Raw genomic sequence first — 23,715 nt, forward strand, 5'->3', positions numbered from 1 at the left:
TATTATAAATAGCATTCCATAGATTACTGTAATTACATAGATTACTGCAAGTGATTTTTAAATTCACCCCTTGAAATAAAAAAAGTTTTGCAAAGAAAAATAAAGATTAAAATGTTAAGTTGGATAACATTATCTGTCCAGTTGAAAAGATTCTCAACTCCATTCTCTAATTTTCCTTCAAAGACCCACTGTTACCTCACTAACATCTTCTTCCACCACCTCCTCTTCCTGTCATTTTTTTTTTCTTCCCTCTGGTTTTTGTAACTGTTAGGTCTTATTCAGGATCATACACTCCTCTTCACTCTTAGTTGTTGTCGTTAGTTGCCATTGGCTCAGTTCTGACTCATGGTGACCTTATGTGTAACACAAGAAAACACAGTGAAATGTTGCTCATGGGGAACTTACATAGAACAGAAGGAAAGGTTGCTGGGTCCTGTTCTGTCTTCATGATCGTTTGTATGTTTGAATCCATTTGTTGCAGCTATTCTTTCAATGCATCTCATTGAGGATTTCTCTCGTTTTCATTGATCCTCTACTTTACCAAACATAATGTCCTTTTCTTGCCATTCATCTTTCCTGATAACATGTAAGTAAGTGAGCTGAGGTCTTGCTCTCTTTGCTTCAAAACTATGTAAAGTGTATAGAAAGAAAAACTATTCCTTTGGTGGAATTGAGCCTTGTTCCTTCTGACTCAGCAAGAAGACCAGGTGCAGGATCCAGGGCAAGAGAAAAAGGTAAATGTCCCAAAACTTTTTTAGGAATTGTAAAATATAACTGGGAAATTGGTTTGTAGGGTTTTATTTTTATTTTAAGGAGCTTTGGTGGCATGTGGGTTAAGTGCTTGTCAGCTAACCCACTCAGTGGCTCTTCAAGAAAAAGGCCATCTGCTCCCATAAATATTACAGCCTAGAATATACTATGGAGCAGTTCTACTCTGTGACATGGGATTGCTATGAGTTGAAAATCAACTGGATGGCATCTAACTACAACATTTTTTTTTTTGTTGTTGTTGAGTAGAGAGGCTGTTAGCAAATTTTAAAGCTATAGGAAAATCAAACTCAACTAGGATTTTTATCAGTCATTTACTTTTTGCTTTTGCTGATAGGATATATGAAAGTGCTTAAAGTGAAGAACTGAACTTGTTTAAGGGAAACTCTTAAACCTTAAACTCCTAAGAATAACATATTTTGAGAAGACTATTAGTTCTTTCAAACCAATTAAAATCAGTTTGGTCAAAGTCACAGTTCTAGTGTGTGAAAATGTCAGAAAAGGTAGTTGAAGATGCAAGTTTTGTAAGTGACTTTCTGCCATACATTTCATACCCTTCCCCCAATACTAAATTTGTCCATCCAAAGAATACCTTGTGCCCTGAGAGAAATCAGCCAAAACCACATCACCAATTAATCTTCGTAAATATCTCAAAAGAAATTTTCTTGACTTGTAATTTTGTAAGTACAAATTACTGTTCTTATTTTTCAGATGCCAACCTTGGGACAATATGACTCTGACTTTTATCAATCTCATTATACCATTGATAATCAGGAGCAGAGTTGCAATGATTCTAATGCCTATGATTATCTTTATGCATCTAGAAAGTAAGTTACTTTTTATGGAAGAAATATGCTATTACTTTAAGTAGTCATGGTAACATGGCATTCTAGGTAGGCAGTGTTTCCCTGAGGGGAGTGAAAGCTCTCTCTGGCATACTTCATTGAAGAGCCTAAGAAGAAATGTAAGAAGGGCAAGACGTTACTTCAGTTTTCCGTACATACCCTTTATCACCTCTGGGCTGTTTATAAGTGAATTTCTTGTTTTCCTCTTTTCAAAATATCACTTAACAGGGAGACTAAATGCAGGTACTAAGCATTTTACCTGATTACTCTTTAGACCGTCACTTAAGAAACAATTCATTTAATTTTATAAACATTTATTGAGTGCCTGCCTTTGTGTTAAGGGTTAGGAATGATGACCCAAAGATAAAGAAGAAATCCATGGTCATTTTCTCATAAAATTTAGGAATTTATGTTGAGTAGATGGTCAATTAAATACGCAATTATAATACAGTATGAAAAGTGCTGTGATGGAATAAAAATGTACATATTTTAAAATGAGTTATTGCACTTGAACATTCAACTTAAATTGAAAATAAAACAAAACAATTAAGAATTTACTATTTGTTCTTTACTAATGGAGAAAAGATGGCATTAAGATTGAGAAGAATTTGGTTCCACTTCTGGCTCTGTCATTCGTTGTCTCTGTGACAGTGCGAAAGCCTTAATTTTGCTGAGTGTCATAATCTGAGAAATAAGGACATTAATAATACCTGCTTCATGGAACCCTCATGAAGAACAATTGTGATTATGGACAGGAAGCATGTTAAAGTAAAACAACTACATAAAAGCTATTTATTCATGTAACTATAGCTTGCAAAGGCAATTGATACATTGTTGCCTAAAGTAATTAAAGCTTGTTTGGTTACAGGGTTGATTCTTAGATGTTGCTCTGTGGGTCTGGTTTAGTGGACTCTGAGAATGGTCAGGCTCTTCAACTTTCGTAACTAAACATTTACTGAGCTCTTACTGTGTATTAGGAACCGTTCTGAGATTTATATAAATTAACTCACCGAGTCCCTAAACAAGCCCTGACATAGGTACTTTTTGTTATCTCCACTTTACATATGAGAAACCTCGGACACAGAGAAATTAAAGAACTTTCCCAAAATCACACACTAATAAAAAAATGGGGTTACAATTGTAGCCTAAGGTGTTTGATTAGGCCCATAACTGGGTTGGGTATATAATTTATTGCCAAACCAAAACATTTTTGAGAGTAAAATGGGTGCTATTAATAGTAATGTTGGGACAATAGGCATAAACTGGACCATCTTAAGAAAACTGTGGCGTGTGGTCACCGTACCTGCCCAATAGATCTATTTTTTTTTTTATATATAACAAATACATCAAATTTATTAATTATGAAAGCTTATTTATTTTTTAACCCAGAAAATTACCTTAAAATCTCCAGATGGAAGGAAGAAATGACAGAAAAAAATATAACAGGCAGTGGGAAGTCTTGTGTCCCAACTCTGCCCAGGAAAACCTGGACACTGTTTTCATTGACTGGTGACTCCTGCAGACATGAGCAGATAGATGCAACATTAACAAGCTGCTTCCTGGCTACACCTACTGAACCACTGCCGTATGTGGGCAGCGGGAGGTAATGACATATAATGCTTTTTAAACAGATGAAGTAAATCATCTGGAATTTTATCTCATTCTCATCCCTATTCTACCCTCTCCAGCATTAGGCAGACTGCTTTAAGTATTTCATGAAGTGAAAAAATAATCTCTACACATATACAACTAAGCAAATTAAAAATGCTCTCAAAACTCTTTATAAAAAAAAGAGGGAAAATGACAAGTCTGTATAGAATTAGATCAACCATTGTAGAATCCAGCAAGAGGAAGAGAATTTGATTTATTTCATTTATGATTTATACTCTGGAGGAAATTATCTAGGTCAAGAAGCAACAGAAAATTGTTTTAGGCAGAGAAAGTATATGTGAGTTAAGGTATTACAGGATGGTCACTCAAAATATACAGTCCACAATGAGAGTTACCTAATAGCATGTTTCAGCTCTGTTCTTACCCTTTTTTTTTAGAAAAGAACCATCTGCCTTGAACCTTCTGTTTCTTTTTTCCATTCTCTTCTCCAGATGGGATAAGCATTTGGGTAGCCTCTGCAGTCTTCATTTTCAGACTAAACTGAGGAAAGCCCAACAGGAGACAGACAAAACTTTCTCTTTAAGCAGGGATTCATGGAGCACAGCCTTCTCCCTCTAGCCTACCTGCCCCAATTTTCTTTCTCCATTTGATTACCCATATCAGCAATGCGGCTTAGTAGTTAAGAGTTCATCTGCTAACCAACAGGTCAGCAGTTCGAATCCACCAGCCTCTACTTGGAAACCCTATGGGACAGTTCTACTGTGTCCTATAGGGTCACTATGAGTTGAAATCGACTTGATGGCAACAGATTTTTTTGGATCAGTAATGTCCCGAAATGAAGATGATAAAGAGATGGAAATTAATATGACCAAGTGAGGAAGCCTCACAATTATATTGTATCAGGTTGATGGAGGAAGCCTCACGATTATATTGTATCAGGTTGATGGCCTAGTGTGCCTCAGATGCTCAGCATTTAAATCCAAGCCCTGATTTGGATGTGCTAACATTTCAATTCCAACCCACACTGCACATCTCAGGAATTAGGAAAAGGCATGTTGGCTGCGGTAGTTTTATGAGGTACGTAAAGGTCAGTGATTTACCAGCGCACATCAAATGAACTGCAGAGATTTGGTCTTTTTTTCATACAGTGAATAGTGTCAATTAAAATATATCCCAAATCAGAATAAGATGGTTATCATCCTGGCAAAAGACATAGGATTCTAGAAGATAGCTATAATCAATCAATAAATCAGTCTCCCCCAGATATATTATTGCTTGCTTTAAAAAACCTGTTCAGCTCAATGGCACACTTATCTAAAATCTGGTTGATTATGCCTACTAAGGCAATGAGGATATTTACCTTTAAAAACACGGATTCTTAATTTAGAGTAAACAAGGAAGAAAATCTTCATTTAAAACAAATCAACAAAACCCCCCAAAACTGAACTATGCAGTCATTTCACAAAACCAAAATCCCAACCCGTTGCTGTTGGGTGGATTCCTACTCACAGTGACCCTACAGGACAGAGTAGAACTGCCCCCATAGGGTTTCCAATGCTGTAAATCTTTACAGAAGCACACTGACACATCTTCCTCTTGCAAGGAGGCTGGTGGGTTCGAACCGTTGAACTTTCACTTAACCACTCCACCATCAGAGCATAAGAATTATTTCCAACCACCTGTAGCCAGCTACCTATGCTATATTTTTCCTGTTTGTGGAAGTAGAAAATCTATTTTATTTGGAGAAAGAAAGAAATATTGCAGAGAGGTGAAAAGAACTGTAAAACTCTTTTTGAATATTTTAGTAAGAATTTAACAGACCAATACTGAGTCATCATCTTCCTGAACCCCAGATCTGATCTTCCTCTAGTATTTCAAACATAGTTAAGGGCATCACTGTGCTTGCAGGTGGACCAACCAGGACCTGAGAAAGCTGCACAACCCAGAGCTCTCCTCCCCCTTTCCCTAAACCACACTAAAATGGAACTGGTTTTACGATGAAGTCTTGCCAAGGGCTCTTAGAATGCCTGATTTTATTGGCTCAATTTGAGACTTACAGAAATAAAACTGGAATTTGAACCCGGGGAGTCTGACTCCAGAGGCCAGTTTCTCTAACTTCTCTACTGGATTCAAGATAAATCCTATCGTTGGCTATCGTTACAGGCATTGCAGAGTTGGGAAGTCAAAGAAGGGAAATATGACCAAGAATGTTGCTGATCTTTCTAAAGGAACCTTTAACAGTCAACTTCACATTTGCTTGAAATGATTTTTATAGGAAGAGGAAACATTCACTGACAAAGCTAATGTCTAAATCCTACAGTTAGAGTCCAGTGTTGGTTTTTGTTTTGGTATAATTCAGTTGACATTTTTTTCATCTGAAATAATGTACTAGGTTAGAAATCATCACAATGTCAGTATCTATCTCTTTATAGAGCTAATGAAAATGCTGTGTGTTCCATAAGAGGAGAAATATTTTGTTGGTAATACTCTGCAAAACTCCCATTGCTTTGCAAGGATACAGATACAATGTAACCTTAACATCCTAAGTATCAGTTATGCAGGGCTGTAGGCTTAGCAGAGTGATTGGTACGTGTCTGGTCCCATCCCCTCTGAATTTTTTTTTTTACCAGTGGGTATTGTTTTTTTTTTTTTTTATTGTAGGTTTGCAGGCTATCACAGAGAATCTAAGAGAACCTCATTGTCATAGCCATCCTGAGTTGGTGTATAGCGTCAAGAAATATGGTCAAAATTATGATGGTTCTTGCAGGACAGAATCAATGTCACTGAATTGTACATGTAGAAATTCTTGAATTGCTGGATGTTTTGTTGTGTATATTTTCACCACAAAAAAATTATGGTTGTTCATAGCAGTTATGGAATTTGCTGTATGGGACTGTGGACTAATTGATTATTTTGGTTTTACTTGGGTTTTCTTCATTGTAATGTTGTGTGAAATTAAGTTAGAGTCAATACGTACAAAGTCAAAGGTAATAACAAAATTTTATTTTAGTCATATAGAATGTGTATGATAGATTTTGGCGTTTGAAGGATTTTGGGGTTTCCTTTGTAGGGCACATTTTAAAATTTTACTCTCTTAAATAAGTGATGGGGGATTTTTAGTATTATGTCCTCATCAAGAGCAACAGAGGACAAGCTCCTGATAAAAGTTTTCTGTATGAGGGTGTAGAGAGATGGAGGAAAGAGTAAGGGCCAGGGTTTGATTGGTGATTGGCAAATTTTTTTTCTTTACTGTAAAAATGTGGGGTTTTTTGGGGGGTGGGTAGGCTGAGTCAACGTAACCACCCATGCTAAGTTTCCTCATTCAGAGATGCTGCTCAGCAGATTATGCTCGTTGAAAGTTGATTTTCCGTTATTCATCAAAGCCAGGTTAGGAGCACCTGGGCGTGGGTTATGGCTGGGGCAGATTATTCAATTGTCAGAGAAGCACAGTGCTTACCTTGCTTACCAGATCATTTGTAATGAACAATTTCACATTTCTTCACAACACATCAAAGATTTCTGCTTCTAGGTATGGGTGGCATCTGTGTCTCTCCCAACCCCACAGCACTTTCCTACAGAATCAAAGCCTCTTTTCAATTTTACAATCACTGACAGGAGTGATGACCCAGTAAGCAAGGTAAACACAACTAATCTGTAGTGAAATTGTTCACTACAGATGATCTGGTAAGCAAGATAACCGCCATGCTTACCTTGCCTATTGGATAATCTGCCCCTGGTTATGGAGAGGCTGGGACACTATGTCAGTGACATAGTCTTGCGTAGACACTGGTCCACTGAGCCGCCTATATTTGTTCCCTTTTACTCTTCTAGAAATGCTTATATTAAAAAACAAAAAAAATATGTAGGGGCATTTTGTCAACCAACATGCACTTCAGATTTTTATCATTTGTTTCTGAGGCACTGGGTTTTTTTGGGTTTCTGACAGTATTTTTGATGATATGCTTACTTTTCTGGAAGAAGGAAAAAGAAGGGTAGCACATGCCACATAACTGAAAGAACAACAGTATTTGGCAGTGTGCTGTGGGTAGGGCACTGACTAATGAATCTGTTAGTTCAGGTTTGAACCCCTGCTGAGGATTTGCATTTCTAACAAGTTCCCAGGTGCTGCTAGTTCTGTTGGTTAGGAACCAATTCCGAGAACCACTAATGGAGCAGTGGTCCTCACAATTTAGTGTACATAAGAATCACATGAGGATGTTGTTAAACTGTAGATTCTGATTCAGTACATCTGATGTGAAAATGCAGATTCTTAGCAGGGCTTTGAAGTGGAATGAACCCGTTCAGCCCTGGCTGTGGTAGATTCAAGAAATATTCCAAGTCCCTGCCCTCAGTGAACTTATGGTTGAATCAGTGAATAATAAAATCACTGTAGCTTTATTTTCTAAAAAATATCATTTTCCTTGTCAGGCTTATGCAAATAAAGAAGAATGAGAATGTTATAATTCTTAGACTGATATTAATGTTGGAAGGGAAGTATCTAAAGGCCTTTTGTAAGTATCAGCATAGAGCAATGGTAGGGAGCTACAAAGTTCAGAAGCTTGAACTGCGTTTTTAGTTTAGCTGAAGAGGCGGTAATGAAAGAAACTTAAGCATGTTAATGGACAACTCCTTATGTCTCCTCTTCCTTCTCCAGGTAAGTTATTTAAAATGAACAAACAAACCTCACACTGTAACACCCTCTTTTCTTCCTTTGTCTAGCTCTAGCAAGAAGTCATTTATGAAGATTTTTATTTTCCAACTTTCATACACAAACGGTACAATAAAAAAATAAGTCAAGGAGGTATTGAAACATATTTCAGCAAAACAGAAATGCACATTTCAAAAGAGGGACAATAAAGCCAGCTACGGAATACGTTTAGCAAAGATAATTAGATTGGAAGTAACAGCCTGGGAAGGGCAACAATCAGCTTATGTATTTATTTTTCCAATGAATTTACCATAATATTAAAATTGTGATTTTTACTTGTGGCTCCCACCAATTTAAACAGGCTGTCATGGTTTGTGATTGCCCCGAAAGTCAGCGAAAAAGTGACATTATATGGGACAGAGCACTGCTCAGAAAACTTCAATTTAAAGCTCAATACCAGCAATTTTATTGTGTGATATTGAGCAAGTCATTCAGTCTCTGCGAACTTCTATTTTATTCTGAAAGTGGGATTAACCATCAGTTTTTAACTTTACAGAGCTGGATTAAAACCCATTGCTGTTGAGTCAATTCCGACTCACAGCAAACCTATAGGACAGGGTAGAGCTGCCCCATAGTGTTCCAAGAGCAGCTGGTGGATTCCAACTGCCTACATTTTGGTTACCATGCAAACACTTAACCACTGTGGCCACCAGGGCTCTACAGAGTTGGATTAAGTGAGAACATATGAAAGAATATTATACATGCTCAATAAATATTAGTTTATTAGGCATCCTTCCAGAAGCCATTTCTTGGTCAGATATTTCACTTAAAAAAAAAAAAAAAATTATTGCTGTTGTTGTTGAGTATATACACAGCAGAACATATTCAACAATTTCTACCTATTCATTCAATTTATTGATTAAAGTTAAACTTTAAGGAATTTATTCCTTCCATGGGTAAAAACTCATGGGTGAATGCTATGTGCATTTATGAGAGGGAAAATTTTAGTCTCCTTTACTGATTTGTCGTGATACTCCTTTCTTAGATATATAAATGCCAGTATTTTTTTTTTTTTTCCTAGACAACAAGGAAGTGAGCAGCCTCCGCCTGCCTCTTTTTTTCCACCAGAGATGCTGACACCATCAGGTTACACAGGACAATTTTTTCAACCAATATCCACCCCAGATTATTATTCACAATCTCCTTACATTGACAGTTTTGATGAAGAGCCTCCTTTGCTAGAAGATAAGTTAAGGAAGTAATGGGTGTATAGCCTGAAGAATAATTGCAATAATCAACACTTAATGTGTGCTGTCAGCCTGCTGTGTGCTGTGGTTTATGTATGATTGTTCTGTGTATAAATAAGGATTTGCCAGAACCACTGGAAGTTTGTTGCATGTTTGCATGGCACAGATCGGCAGTAGACGCATGTTATTGATATGACGTTGCTGCTGTTGCTAAAATTTTTTTGCACCCTTTCTTAAATTTGGACACCCCAGCCATGTCTAGACAACAGTAAAGATATCTTTTGGAAGAGTCGTTATATCAAAGTGACCACGCCTCCCAGCCTAGTTAATGAAGCATTTCATAATGGCATATTTCAAATTGGTATTTTCTGTTATGCTTCAAATACTTAAACATTTTTTTTCCTGCACCATTTATTGAAAATTATTCCTTTTCTACTGCTCTGAAATATCTCTATTGTTGTATATTAAACTATTATGCATCCTCCCCTTATATCCCTTTAAATTTGAAGAGGAAAAATACCGGGTTTCTACTTCCACTTCATATAGCTCAGAGTGAATTTTTAGATTTTTTGCCCTCTTTGTGATTATCTTCTCAAATGTGTAGGATGTTAGAATAGAGAGCTCCTAATATAGTTTTGTCTTTTGAACCTATGAACTATCTAAACTTCTGCTCCAATATAAACTTCAGGCTGGATGACTTTGTGAAGCCCTCAAGCCTTGACTCTCTTAAAGCCATAAAAAAAAACTCTTTAAGCCATGGACTGGATTTTTAGGATAAGTTGGAAAATGGCATTTTCTAGTTTTATTGAGCACACAGAAAAATAGCCTATAAAATTATGAAGCAATAATAATTAATATTCTTTGAACAAAAGCATGTTGTTTGAAAATGTGTTTATTTCTTAAATGTTTTATAGTCTAAAACACTTGGGTTAACTTTTGCAATTTGTTAACATATCATTTTGAAGAATAATAGTCAATTCAAAGCTGTTGGGCCAGAAAAAATTACTGTGATATTTGGCATTTTGTATTTGTAGCATGACTGATTTTTATATTTGAAAGGCCAATGCCAAAATTTGCATAGGAAATAAAGATATTAATTCATTTTTATAGCATATATATCATATACTTTACTACCACTAAAAACCACTAGATGACAGCAAAACAAAGTTTATATTCACATTTTACAGAAGTTACATCTTTTATTTTGTATAATAAAGTTTTAAATTAGGGTACCTAAAATTAATAAATACTTATAATTCAATTGCACATCTTATAAGGTGAAACAAATATTGCAAAAATATATTTCTGCAGAAAACATACAAAATTTTTTCCTCATAAAAATCTTTAGTAAACCTTACGTTCACTCACTGTCTCATGATTCAGTATTGAAGCATGTGCAGAAGCTAATTACACTATCAATAAGTGGTTGAAATCCCTAATAATGTCCCATAAAGCATTTTCCATCTGAGTTACTTGAAGAATAATTATGTTTTTTGGGAAAAAGGAATTTAAAATCAAAGGCCACTTTATTGTGGCAAATACAGAAAACATTGTTAGTATAAATATGAAAACCGAATATAAAGTTAGAAAACAACATAAGCCTCAGGCAAAATTAACTTAAACTATAGTACTATTTTTGAAAAATCTGCCTTAGACATTTTAACCTTCGTGAGCTGTTCATACTCTCCAAAGTGTACATGCATTAAAAAATGTGCAACTACACCATGAGAATATAAGATGAAACCTGGAAGTTGAAGTTTATTTGCTCACTCTTAATTTACTGAGTCAAATTCTTTCCTTTTGAGCTTGGGAAAATAAATTTCAATTTGGGCATGAAACTAGGGAAAGAGTGCCTTTTCTATTCGAGCTAAGACTGATGTCTGGCTGACCCTCTGAAAATTTCTGGGTCTGTTTTAGAGCAAGGCCCCTCTCTATCCTGGGGGTCATTAAAAGTCTGTATTGTATTCTACATATAGAATATCAACTTTGCAGGTGTAAATATGGTATATGCCACTGTAAAGGAAGTTTAGCTATACCTTGTATCAGACCAAGGAGAGTTGCTGAATCCTGGAAAGGTATAGTTGAATGCCACCTACAAAAGAACTTCAGAAAGACAGTCCTTTATATGGGAGAATTAGGCTCAATTAAAGAAAGAAAGAAAACAACCAACCAATATGGGAGTGGATGCACATTGGCTCAACCTCAACTACATGTAAGTTTTCAAATATTACTTTTGGAAATTCTTTGCTCCTCTGACTTTGGAGTATAATGTTGTGGTCGTTAAAAGAGTAGGCTCTGAAAGACGACCCAGTGTCGAAACCTGTATTTTTGAGTTGGCTCCCTCTTTTTGGAAGTAAATTGCCTGACCTTTCTCCCTAATCCGTCTTCATCTGAAAGCCCTGCTGAAGTCTGTTTGGCATCGTAGAAACATGCTCAGCTTCCACTAACAGACAGGTGGTGGCTGCACTTAAGGTGGATTGGCCAGGCATTGAACCCCAGTCTCCCACATGGAAGGCTAGAATCCCGTCATTCAACCACCACTGCCTCCTGTTTCTATGTTAGTGAATGTCCAATGGCTAAGTGTGTTTTTTTCTTTAATAGAGATGATGTAAGAGGAGCAGAATCTAGCAGAGGGGTCTGTGAGGCGGCAGTCAGAATTCTTTGGGAGGGCAGTGGAAAAAAATAAAATTAGAAATGTGTTTATCATTTGGACTCATGACACTGAAACCCATTTATTTTGGATATCTTATTCTAATGCCATCACTCATAAAAGGGAATGGTTAACTCTTTTCAAGGACTTAATCTTTGACTATACAGACTCAGCCGCATGGTGCGCTGACCTTATAAAAATACGCATAAACGTTATGATTAGGAGCCCTGGTGGCGCAGTAATTAAAGTGATCAACTGCTAACCCAAAGTTTGGTGGTTCAAAACCACCAGTGGCGCTGCAGGAAAAAGATGTGGCAGTCTGCTTTCATAGATATTTACAGGCTTGGAAACCCCATGGGGTCGCTATGAGTCAGAACTGATAAGCAGCAGTGGGTTTTTTTTTTTTTTTTTTCCCCCACATTATGGTTACATTTTCCTCTTTTCTCCTCCACTGAGTTTCAGGTAGCTAGCATAAAATTGCTCTTCTCATCAAACAGTGGAAGTAAATCTCCAGACCTAGACTAAATATCTTTAGATAGTACTGGTAATTTAAAATTTTTGCCAAGTTTGAGATGACAAAATTTCAGAAGATTAGCAATTGAAAATATGGAAAAAGGATATTTAAGTAGGCAATAAGAGAGGACTTGCACTCTGTTAGCTACAATTTCATTTTTTACTGTATAATATCCATTTCCAAGTTTTTAAGTAGGTTTAAGCCTGTATTTGCTGCATAAGTCAGGAAAATTTTTCCTTGATAGAATTATTTCTTTAAGATTTCCTTATCTCATTATTTGGGAACAAAAGACTCTTTAAAAAAAAAAGTTATTTTATATTACATAGGTCTGATTTTTTTTTTTTTTTCTTATCAGTTGCCAGTGAGTTTGCTTATGGCAGCCCCACGTGTGTCAGAATAGAACTATGCTCCATAGGGTTTTAAGTGACTGATTTTTCAGAAGTAGATTGCCAGGCTTTTTTTCCGATGTGCCTCTGGGTTAGATTGGCAGGCTTTTTTTCTGATGTGCCTCTGGGTTAGATTGCCAGGCTTTTTTTTCTGATGTGCCTCTGTCTGGGTGGACTGGAGCCTCCAACCTTTCTGTTTGCAGCCAGGTGTGTTAATTGTTTGCACCACCCAGGGGCTCCAAATATGATAACCCTTAATTAAAAAATATTAGTTATGTTTATTTTCCTATATTTATATTATCTCCTTTCTTTTCCTTTTGCAGAACTTGGAATCAATTTTGATCACATTTGGCAAAAAACCTTGACAGTGTTAAACCCACTGAAATCAGCAGATGGCAGCATTATGAATGAAACAGATCTTGCTGGTCCCATTCTTTTTTGCCTCGCCCTGGGAGCCACCCTGCTTATGGTAATGAAAGGCAGCAAGCACCAGATTTTAATGCTTGTCCTTTCTAGTCTCAGTGTTGAAGAGAGCTTTGTAAACACAGAAGAAATTATATCACATAGAGTAGAAACTGCTCAACTCAAGACTTCATTTTTGGCAAGAGAGACATAGTTAAGTGAACCGTAGTGACAAAAAGAAACTGCCATCATGAACTAGATAAAATATATAAATTTAAATGGATTTAAAGAAAAAACACCCTGTCAGATTTTTATCAAAGCAAGAGATGGTTTATGCCTTACTCTTCATTTTGTTATTCAGAAATGACTGTCAGTGTGGAATAGTTGAAGAAACACATGGGTTTAGGCTGTACAAGGCTTTGTCATTGCCTGTTTACGTGAGAGTTCTGTTGTGACACTGGGCTAATCCTTTCTCCTCTTTGCTCCTCATTTTCTTTGCTAGGGTACATCTCAAGAGTATTTCTAACACCCTGTGAGATATGAGATGGCTCTCCTTGTTGCTGTTGGGCTACTATGAATAAATTGACTTGCAGCAATAACATGATTTATTTATTCAACTTACGTATTTTCTCTGTTACTTTAGTTTTCTGCTACAGGAAGGCATTGCTTCCTAATTTCAATGCTTTTGTGTATAGGCTACTTTGATTCTTTATGTTTAGCAGTAATGATATTGAGAATCACCAAAAAAGTAAGGAAAAGCATATTTCTACCTAAATAAACTTTAGAAGACACTCTAGCTGATGGTTTAGAAAAAGACTTGATAAAAAAGAAGAAATAAGAAGAGGTCTGTGAGTTTAGACCAAGAAGAAAATAGAAATACATTAAAAACAGAATGAGAAAGATGTTTTAAGCCAGTCTGAAAAGCGTAGTTACATTAAGGCACAGATAGATAAACTTGGCAGGAGAAATAGTACAGCAAATTTAAGATTCTAGGAAAAGCCATTTAAATAACTGTTTAGTCTCCTTTCTCTTCTTACTGCTCTCTACTTCCCACAATATTAATTTTTTTTTAAATGTGGCTACAATTTTTAATACTAGCTGTAAAATTTATTTGCAACTAAATAGGTTTTTCATTTTTAATATATTAATTACACAATACTAATCAAAATATAGATAGCAATCTAATTTCTTCATGGTATTGTGACCAGTAATCACATTATATTTATTCAGTGCAATTGTATTTAGTGAGAACACCTTTTTTTTTCCTGCGGACTACAACAAATGCAAATTCGCTGTAACTCAAACACTGTATCAACTAGAGTTTTAATTTAGTCTCTAACCTTCCTTCTTCTGTCTTTGTCACAGTAATCTGATAATCTTAGAAGAAGGCCATGTCAATTAATCAAACAGTCAGAAACAATCAGTTTAATACATTAACTCATCTTTCTTTTTCAAGTCATTCATGATACAGCTGTTGGCTTTTCTGTAGAAAACGTTGCTGTTAACATTCCTTTAAAGGAAAACATCATTGTTGTTGTTAGTTGCAGTTGAGTCAGTTTTGACTCGTTTGAACCCTGTGTGTACAGAGTAGAACTGCTCCCTAGGGTTTTCAAGGCTGTAATCTTTTGGAAGCAGATGCCCAGGTCTGTCTTTCAAGGCGACTTTAGGTGGGTTTGGAGCCCTGGTGGTACAATGGTTAAGAGCTACAGCTGCTAACCAAAAGGCCAGCAGTTCAAATCCACCAGCTGCTCCTTGAAGACCTTATGGCCCAGTTCTACTCTGTCCTATTGGGTCACTATGAGTCGGAATTGACTTGACAGCAACGGGTTTGGGTTTTTGTTTGTCTGTTTTGGGTGGGCTTAACTGCTAACTTTCGGGCTAGTAGTTGAGTACTTAACTATTTACACCACTAGGAATTCCTAAAAGGAAAGCATTAATACTATTAAAATCTCCCTTGGATGTTTTTAGTGTTAGTCAAAGTTATTTAAATATTCTATCTTTTGTTTTAAATCCAAAAGTAGGACAGGCACAGAACTCTAAGCTTGTAGGGAGAAAAGTGGACCCATTCTCAACTGTGCCACTCGCTCTGTTCTTGAAACCCTTGTCTCGTATTTCTGGACCTTATTTCTTCATTTTGAGAACAAAGAGAGTTTAAGTGATTCTTCAGGTTTTTCTGAATCATTTTTTGCCATGATTTGGATTTTAACATTAGATGTGGTAACTTCAGAATTGATTCTGAGAAATATTGAACAGTAAGTCAACAACATGGCTCCAAACCAAAAAACAAAAACCTGGTTATTACTTGAAGTAAGATTTAACACAGAACCCATTGAATCTAGTTTATCTCTGCCCCAGATATCTAGAATTCAAATGTAAGGGGTGATTTTATGGAATGGTATAGGCATTGTGCTAGAGGAAAAAAAAAAATTTTTTTTTTTAAAGCATAACTAAAATCTAGAAACAATACCCAAATCTATTCACTGTGTCCTGAAATGTAAGGCTCATCATCACACACATCATTTTATTTATTTATATTGATAAGGTACAGTATTTTTTAGTGGGCTTTCTCCAGGTTGAAGGAGACAAACCAAAGAAAATAGCTTCAAACATTTAACATAAATTTAGTTTTACTTATTCTTACCTCCCCCACCAATTTTTTTCCCTCTCAACACCATGAAGACAAGTGGTTAAAAGCTATGTTTCCTTTTAATTTTTCCGGTAGGGTTACGAATGTGATTCTGGAAAAGGAAAATGCATGGCCAATCTAAAAGTATAATCAGAAGAATAATAAGTATTTTGAATCAAGATGTGTTAATAAGGTTGTAGGAAAGAATCCTGAGAAATTTTGAGGTAAAAAACTCAATTTTTGAGGTAAAAGCTATTATTAGAATTTGAAAACAATTAAAAAATGGCAGTGTCCTCAGCCAAATGGAATTATAGCTTAAATTGGGTAACTTAACAAAAGAAACAGATGAAGAGAAAGGTCATTTATTAATATGGAAAGGCACAATTTTACTACAAATTATCTCTATCACTCCCCTATTTGCCCACCCATTCATAAAAAATGCCTTTTGGGATTGGGAAGCTCCAGTATGTGTCCTTTGACTGTAAGGAAGAGTTGCCTTTCACCATTACAGCAAACACTACCTCAGAATATTTCCATCCAATTAAAATACTAAGTAGAATGCTTCCGTAGAACATGAAAGTGACTTTGAAATTGTCATTGTTTTCTAAGGTGGAGCAAATCCACGCAACAGAACAGTGCATGACTGATTTTTTTTTTTTTTATTATGCCCATCAATAACTTTATTTTATAAAATACAGAATGTAAAAAAAAAAAAAAAAAAGAAAGAATACACCCAATGACAACTTATCTGTACCTAATGCAGGATAGAATTCTGACAGTATAGCCCAGGGAAGTTTTGTAAAAGGACTTAGTAGTTACCAGCCTCTCCAATTATGGAGGAAGAGGAGTCCAAAATAGCTGAAAAATTTTGAACAACAATGAAATGGTCATAACATTCTCCACTACCCTTATACCCATTGCCCTTGAGTTGAGTCTGACTCATAGCGACACTAAAGGATGGAGTAGAACTGCCCATAAGGTTTCCGAGGAGGGCCTGGTGGATTTGAACTGCCGACATTTTGGTTAGCAGCCAAACTCTTAACTACTAAGCCACCAGGTTTTCTTCCATTACGCTTAGTCGCTTGCAAAATAATTTCTTTAATTCTGTAAAACATAAGGATTTCATGGATTACAGTCATGGAGAAGGAAAAATGACAGCTAAAAAGCTCTCTCTGAATCAATTTGCCAGACCCTTCATTGATCTATACAATTCCTATGAAAACCGGAGTCAGCCTGTTTGATGTTTATCTAGATTTTCTAATCAGCTCAATGTAAATATAAAATATAAATGGAGTCTTTACAGGAGCTTGTCCGGTAACAAATGTTAGAATATACCTTACTGAATTAACAGTAGATTTTGACTTTCACTGGGTGAGTTAATTGAGGCTATTTTATCTCTTAGTCCCTAGTACCTTGTGTATGATGATTATTTTTATGAGTCCCCCTCAGATTAGTGGTGTGCCCTGAGCACTTCTAGCTTCCTTTATCAGTCCTCCTTTTATGCTTTGTTACCACCACTGCCATCGAGTGGATTCCGACTCATAACGACCCTATAGGACAGAGTAGAACCGCCCCTGTAGAGTTTCCAAGGAGTGCCTGGCGGATTCGAACTGCCGACCTCTTGATTAGCAGCTGTAGCACTTAACCATTACGCCACTGATTTGTTACCGGGTAGTTTATATAAATCAGCTTTGAACAAAATATGTTCAATGAAACTGGTGATAGGAATTATGAAAAACAATAATTCTGTGGTCAAATAAGTTTGGAATATACTGGGTTAAATAAAGTCCAGTAAGCCTTGTTATTTTAGGACTTGTTACAGCTCCTATAAATGTTAAGGGCCTGAATTTTAGAGCCAGACTTTCTGGGTTCAAATCTGAGCTCCACCACATAGCATTACGTTACCTTGGGCAATTTACTTAACCTCTCTTGCCATCAGTTTCTTCATGTGGAAAATTGGTATAATAATGGTACATATTTCATAAGATTGTGTGGATTAAGGAGGCCTGGTGACACAGTGGTTGAGAATTCAGCTGCTAACCAGAAAGTCAGCAGTTAGAATCCACCAGCCACTGCTTGGAAACCCTATGGGGCAGTTCTACTCTATCCTACAGCGTTGCTATGAGCTGGAATCATCTGGATGGCAAAGGGTTTGATTTTTTTGGTTTGGTGTGAATTAAATAAGCTAATATATGTGGAACACTTAGAATAGGCCTGACCTAGTAATACTACAGATGTTTGAAGACTAAATTGAATTTTTTTATTCATTTATTAATTCATCCCATTATACAACATATATTGGGAGAAAATACATTGTTACTTATGCCTTGTGCCCTTAATAGAAAATCTACGATAATAAATAGAAACCTAGCAACATTTCATTTTTCTATGGCATGCTTGCCCCATCCAAAGTATAGTTAGATATGTTTGATTTTAGGACCTGAATTTATTTTACAGCCAGTGTTTTTTTCTAGAACTCCCAGTTTCCTCATGATGGTGCTATAAATATGTGGAACAATGTTGGACTGGCTTTAAAATGTTTTCTCTGCTTTACTGACATTCTGATTTCCTCTTGATGTTTTTTGTGTTCATACTGTTTTCTTTCCATTGTTTTAGGCAGGGAAAGTTCACTTTGGCTATGTGTACGGCATGAGTGCCATTGGCTGCATTGGGATCCATGCCTTACTGAACCTGATGAGCTCTTCAGAGGTGTCCTATGGCTGTGTGGCAAGTGTGCTTGGTTACTGCTTGCTCCCCATGGTCATCCTGTCCAGCTGTGCCATCTTCTTTTCACTGCAGTAAGTGTCTGTGTGAACTAATGGACCCCACATGCACAATTATCACTAAGGTTTGCCACACTGAGCAAAAGTTAACCTCTTTCTGATCATATGGGTAATAGAATTCAGGAAACTATGGCTATTAGAAGCTTCACACAGATTCAGGAAAGTATACCAGTTTTTGTCTCAGGTGCTGTTCCTAGTTTGATGATTTAAAAAAAATTAAATAAACCGAGTTATCTCTAAAACTGGCTTTTTTTTTTAAGCTGTCACATTCTTCATTGTGAACTGTTGTCATGGGTAATGCAACAACTATAGAAAAGTCACTTGTTTGATTTTGGAAGGGTGACTGGGTGGTGAACACTGACAAATTGCTTCAACTCCAGGCATTCTGTCTTCTAAGCTAGAAGCAACTGTTCTTTCTCAACTGGACTCCTTGCAGCATGGAGTTCCCAGGGACGCTAATGACGATGTTAATGCTTGAGACTGTTACAGCATTTCCTTCACTTAGTTGGTATTTGTAATTCAAAACTATTAATAAGGATGCAGTAGATATACATTTCTGTCAGGTGCTTTCCCTGGACATATGCATGCCACTATCACTTAGGTTTGCATAGTGGTGAAGAGCTATGTCTGCTAACCAAAAGGCCTTGGCAGTTGAAATCTGCCAGCCGTTCCTGGGAAACCCTATGGGGCAGTTCTACTCTCTTACAGAGTTGCTATGAGTTGGAATTGACTCCGCTGCAACGAGTTTGTGGGTTTTTTTTTTTTTTTTTTTTGGATCACTTAGGTTGGAGACAGCAGATTGTCACATAGTCCTTTGTCACCTGCTGTGCTCTGAAACCACCTAAAAATAAACATTTCCCATCAGTGCTCATTCTTCCACGCTTGCAGAAAACATAGTTTGAATTTTCTTTTTGTTGATCCAAGTCATGGGTTATTAATACTATATTGCATAGATAGTATATGAAGAATTTACCAATGCCACTGATAAATATCTTAGAAAAACCGTTAATATTTTGTTTTGATTTAGTATCACAAAACTTTTTTCATAACATTCTTGAAAATGACTCAGTTGGAAATTTTTTTAAATTTTTGTTTTAATGTGATGTCATTTTTAAAATAACATTTCAGAGAATGACTTGCAGCAAGCATTTATGTGATCAGCAAGGACTCCACTTTCTAAAAAGAGGAACATGACCGAAAATGGATACCGTTTGACATTTTAGTACACAGTTTAGACTCTGTAACTTCTGTTTTGTTAGACGCTTTTGCCAAACAATATTATTAGGACCCACCCTTTAAAAATTTCCAAGCTTTAACATTATTTTCAGCAAAGTTGAGATTCGTGGTATCTTGAATGACTCTTGATGATTAGGGGTAGAAAATAAAAACTAAAATTCTTGGATTTTGAAGGTCTTGTGAAGCCTGGACCTCTTTTATCAGATTTTCATCCTTAAATTGATTGCTAAAAGGGGAATAAACTACCTGATCCCTAAGACCATTAAACCCAAAATTTTTGAGGGGACATATTACTATATTATTCAAGTTAATCATATGTAATTTTATATTTTTGTTCACAAAAAGCTATAAATTACTCTAGAAATGATTCATAATAGGTATCAATTAAATCAAAGTGTGTAATATTTATTGGAATGTCTTAGATATTTTGGTTTATTTATAACTTAAAGGCATTATTAGCTATGCTATATAGTTTGTAATTTTTTTGCTTTGCCTTGGTTATTAAAAGGCATTTCTGTCATTCTTATGTATAAATAATAAACATATTTCTCAACTTCAGATTCAATGCAGGAGTGAGTAAGGCAGCACTGTTTGATGGTTGAAAGAATAATGTGCTAGAAGATAGGCGATCTTGACCTAATGCCTACTTTACTACGTGATTTTTCCCAAATCACATCATTGCTTTAAAGCTGGGGACAAGATGGCCTCCTGAGGCCATTCCTAGCTCTTATTTTTTATTTTCCTAAATAATGCATTCTGTCTTGCATATAATGAAGGGAATTCACTCTTTACCACCTCCCTCTCCCAATTTGCCCCCCAGGGTGACTAAGATTAATTACCTGACTTACTCATTTGTTCTTGAAGAACCAATTGCCGCCCTAGTTACTTTTTGAGTAGACCGATTTGAACAAATTTATTTCAATATTCTGAAAAACCCACACATACCAAATGGATATTCACAGATGAGGTCAGAGGCCACACACATATGTGCTCCTCTGTTCCATGTGTTCCCTACTTGAGCTGCGTTGGGCTTTGCTAGCCAAGATACAACCTCGGGAAGAGCACCCAGAAACAGTGGGAACAAAAGTCACTCGACTGGAATGTAAATCCATTATTCTTTCTGCCCACATTGTGGGTCAATTTTGTGGGTCAATTTAAGAAGAGAGTAGTAGAAAGGTAATATGTAGCCATAAGACAAGGCTCTAAATATATTTTATATAAGAGCATTTTAGGAGTTGGGATTTGAATGTTGACAGATAAGATTGGCTGCAAATGAATTCTTCTGTTTCTAAATGAAGGTTTACTGAAGTTTAAAATGTTTGTATGTTAGCCTTAGATGGTGAATTTGACTCAAAAATTTTCTAACTGGCAGAGGCCTTTGAGTTCATATGGTTCACCACACCCTTTTTACAAATGGAGAATATTTTATAAATATTATACTGAAGACATTTCAGAGGCAGCTCTGACTCAATTGTCTCATTTTCTCATCATGTAAGGTAATCATTTACTTTGTCTTTGCAATAGGGGAGCCATTGGAACCGTGTTGGCACTGGTCATCATTGGCTGGTGTAGCCTCTCAGCTTCTAAAATCTTCATTTCGTCCTTGGCCATGGAAGGACAACAGCTTCTCATTGCCTACCCTTGTGCCTTACTTTATGGACTTTTTGCCCTCTTAACTATTTTCTGAAAGTGCTGTAAGTGTCCTTACAAGATTATTCTGGAAATGCTCTCTAATTCAAATTTTGTCATATGATTTCTGTTATATTGCTGTTAAGAAAACAATAAGCAGAGAGACAAAAAAGCACTTAAGGATGGTGCTCTAACAGCGTATTAGGTTTGAAAGATGGTTTGCTTTTTGGTGTGGTGCATTGAAACATTGTAAACATTTTACTTTAAAATAAAATTTAATTAAAATGTTCATTTTTTCCCATAACTCTTAATGTAGGGATATAGTTGTGCTGATGAACCTTGTTTTGCTCAATGTATTTCTGAGAAATTGTAAGTAAATAAAATCATATGCTATTTAAAAGAAATCTACAGTAAGCCTCTGAGAAACCATCAGGCAGCTCAGATATATGCACGTTGTTAAAATCTCATTGCCTAGAAGCTTTGGAGACTAGCGGGGGTGGATTATGTAGGGTTGTTTTTGTTTTTATTCTTTTTTTTTAACTCAAGGATTCAAAGAACCTCTGATCTTTCAATTCACTTACTTTAAGAACTGCCTCTTTGGATGCATTCAGACAATTCATTGAATCTGCACTTTTTCAAACCCTCACTTCTCTCCTACTCAATTTAGATGCTGTGGTCCATCACTATTATTTCTTTTTCTTTTTTTATAATTTATTTTATTTTTGTTCTTGTTGAGAATATACACAGCAGAACATACAATAATTCAACAATTTCTACATGTACAACTCGGTGACACTGATTACATTCTTTGAGTTGTGCAACCATTCTCACTCTCCTTTCATCGCTATTATTTCTTGCTTGCATATATTGTCGGTATCATTGCCACTTGCTCCCTAAGCAGCTGAGTGTGACTAGAGGAAATACTACTTGTTTCACATTAAATTATATTAACATGTCTTAAATGACTCCGTAATCCTACCCTTAAGTTCCCCAGTAAATTTGGTTTCACGCTTTCTAAGATGACTGTATGATACCATTTCTTTACTTTTTAAGTCTCCAACACTCTGCAAATGACTTCTGATACCAACTACCTGGAGTTTGGCCAAATTTCACAGTTAAAGACCCAGTCCTCTACAAGACTAGCCTCCCTTCAGACATCAGTCACAAGTTCAGGGATTCACAGGGCCACTCTCACTTCTGACCAGCTGGCTAAAAATTCAGGGGACTCCACTACCACTGCAAACCAAAAAACCAAACCCATTGTCACCAAGTTGACTCTACTCATAGCAACCCTGTAGGACAGGGTAGAACTGCTCCATAGGGTTTCCATGGAGTGGCTGGTGGATTTGAACTGCTGAACTTTTTCGGGTTAGCATCAGAATGCTTAACCACTATCGCCTCAGTTTTGATAATTGACTAGAAGTTCTCAGAGAACTCGCTCCAAGCACTATACTAAAGACTTATATACAGTTTTATATTCTTATATGCAGTTTTATTACAGCAAAAGGATTCAAATCTGAACCAATCAATGGCAAAGACACATAGGGCAAGATCTGAGAGGACCTCAAATGTGAAACTTCTTTGTTACCAGGGACATGTCATCCTCCTGGCACATAGATGTATGTGGAATATTGTCAGTCAAGAAGCTCACCCAAGCTTCAGTATCCAGAGTTTTTACTGGGACTTATTTTTTTTTTTTTTATTGTATAGGCATGACTGATTGAATCATTGACCATGTGATTCAAATCAACCTCCAGGCCCCATCCCCTTGCTGATGGTCAGGCTGATATCACGTGGCTCAAAGCTCCAAACCTCTAATCACAGGGCTAGCCTTTCTGGATGAGCAGCCACACCCTCCGCCCCCACCTCGCCCCCATAGAGTCATCTTGTTAGCATAAACTATTGAGGGTCTGACCATGAGTCATCTCCTTAATATCTAAGGGGCCCATCCTGAAAAACGAAAAGTCTAATCACTTGAGAAATTATGGGGTTTTTTTTTTAGAGTTTACCTCTCAGAAGCCAGAGGCAAAGGACAGACATCTCTTTGGGTAAAGTTAATTCTTCACTACACACACTTCTCTCCATTTGTCATCGTTCTTTGATGGCTGTTACTGAAAAAATAAAGATACCCAGAAGAAAACTGCCTTGTCTTCCCACCACTAGATCTACCAACCTACCTGCACCTGTATCCATATATGCTGCCTTCCCTTTTTTACTCCCTCCCTTTTTCTCCACAGGCAGCTGCTCCATCTTCATGACCAGTGTTTTCTTCTCCACATCTATAATTCACGGCAGCACTTAGTGTTTCAATATGTAAAAAATTCTCCTATTCATCACTACTCCCCAGTTATGGTCCAAATTTCTGTTCTT

General features: G+C 36.5%; 1 protein-coding gene across 1 annotated transcript; it reads left to right on the plus strand.

Moving 5' to 3' along the window:
- The first annotated feature begins 727 nt into the window (after window positions 1–727).
- On the plus strand, window positions 728–21,984 carry YIPF7 (Yip1 domain family member 7). The gene is made up of 5 exons (XM_010591439.3): window positions 728–1,595; window positions 8,954–9,115; window positions 12,991–13,138; window positions 18,314–18,495; window positions 21,241–21,984. The coding sequence occupies exons 1-5, from the start codon at window positions 1,480–1,482 to the stop codon at window positions 21,401–21,403; spliced, it is 771 nt and encodes a 256-aa protein (XP_010589741.1). The 5' UTR covers window positions 728–1,479; the 3' UTR covers window positions 21,404–21,984.
- Window positions 21,985–23,715: the final 1,731 nt, after the last annotated feature.

The sequence above is a fragment of the Loxodonta africana genome, chromosome 5, assembly GCF_030014295.1.
Source record: "Loxodonta africana isolate mLoxAfr1 chromosome 5, mLoxAfr1.hap2, whole genome shotgun sequence".
Classification (NCBI taxonomy): Eukaryota; Metazoa; Chordata; class Mammalia; order Proboscidea; family Elephantidae; genus Loxodonta; species Loxodonta africana.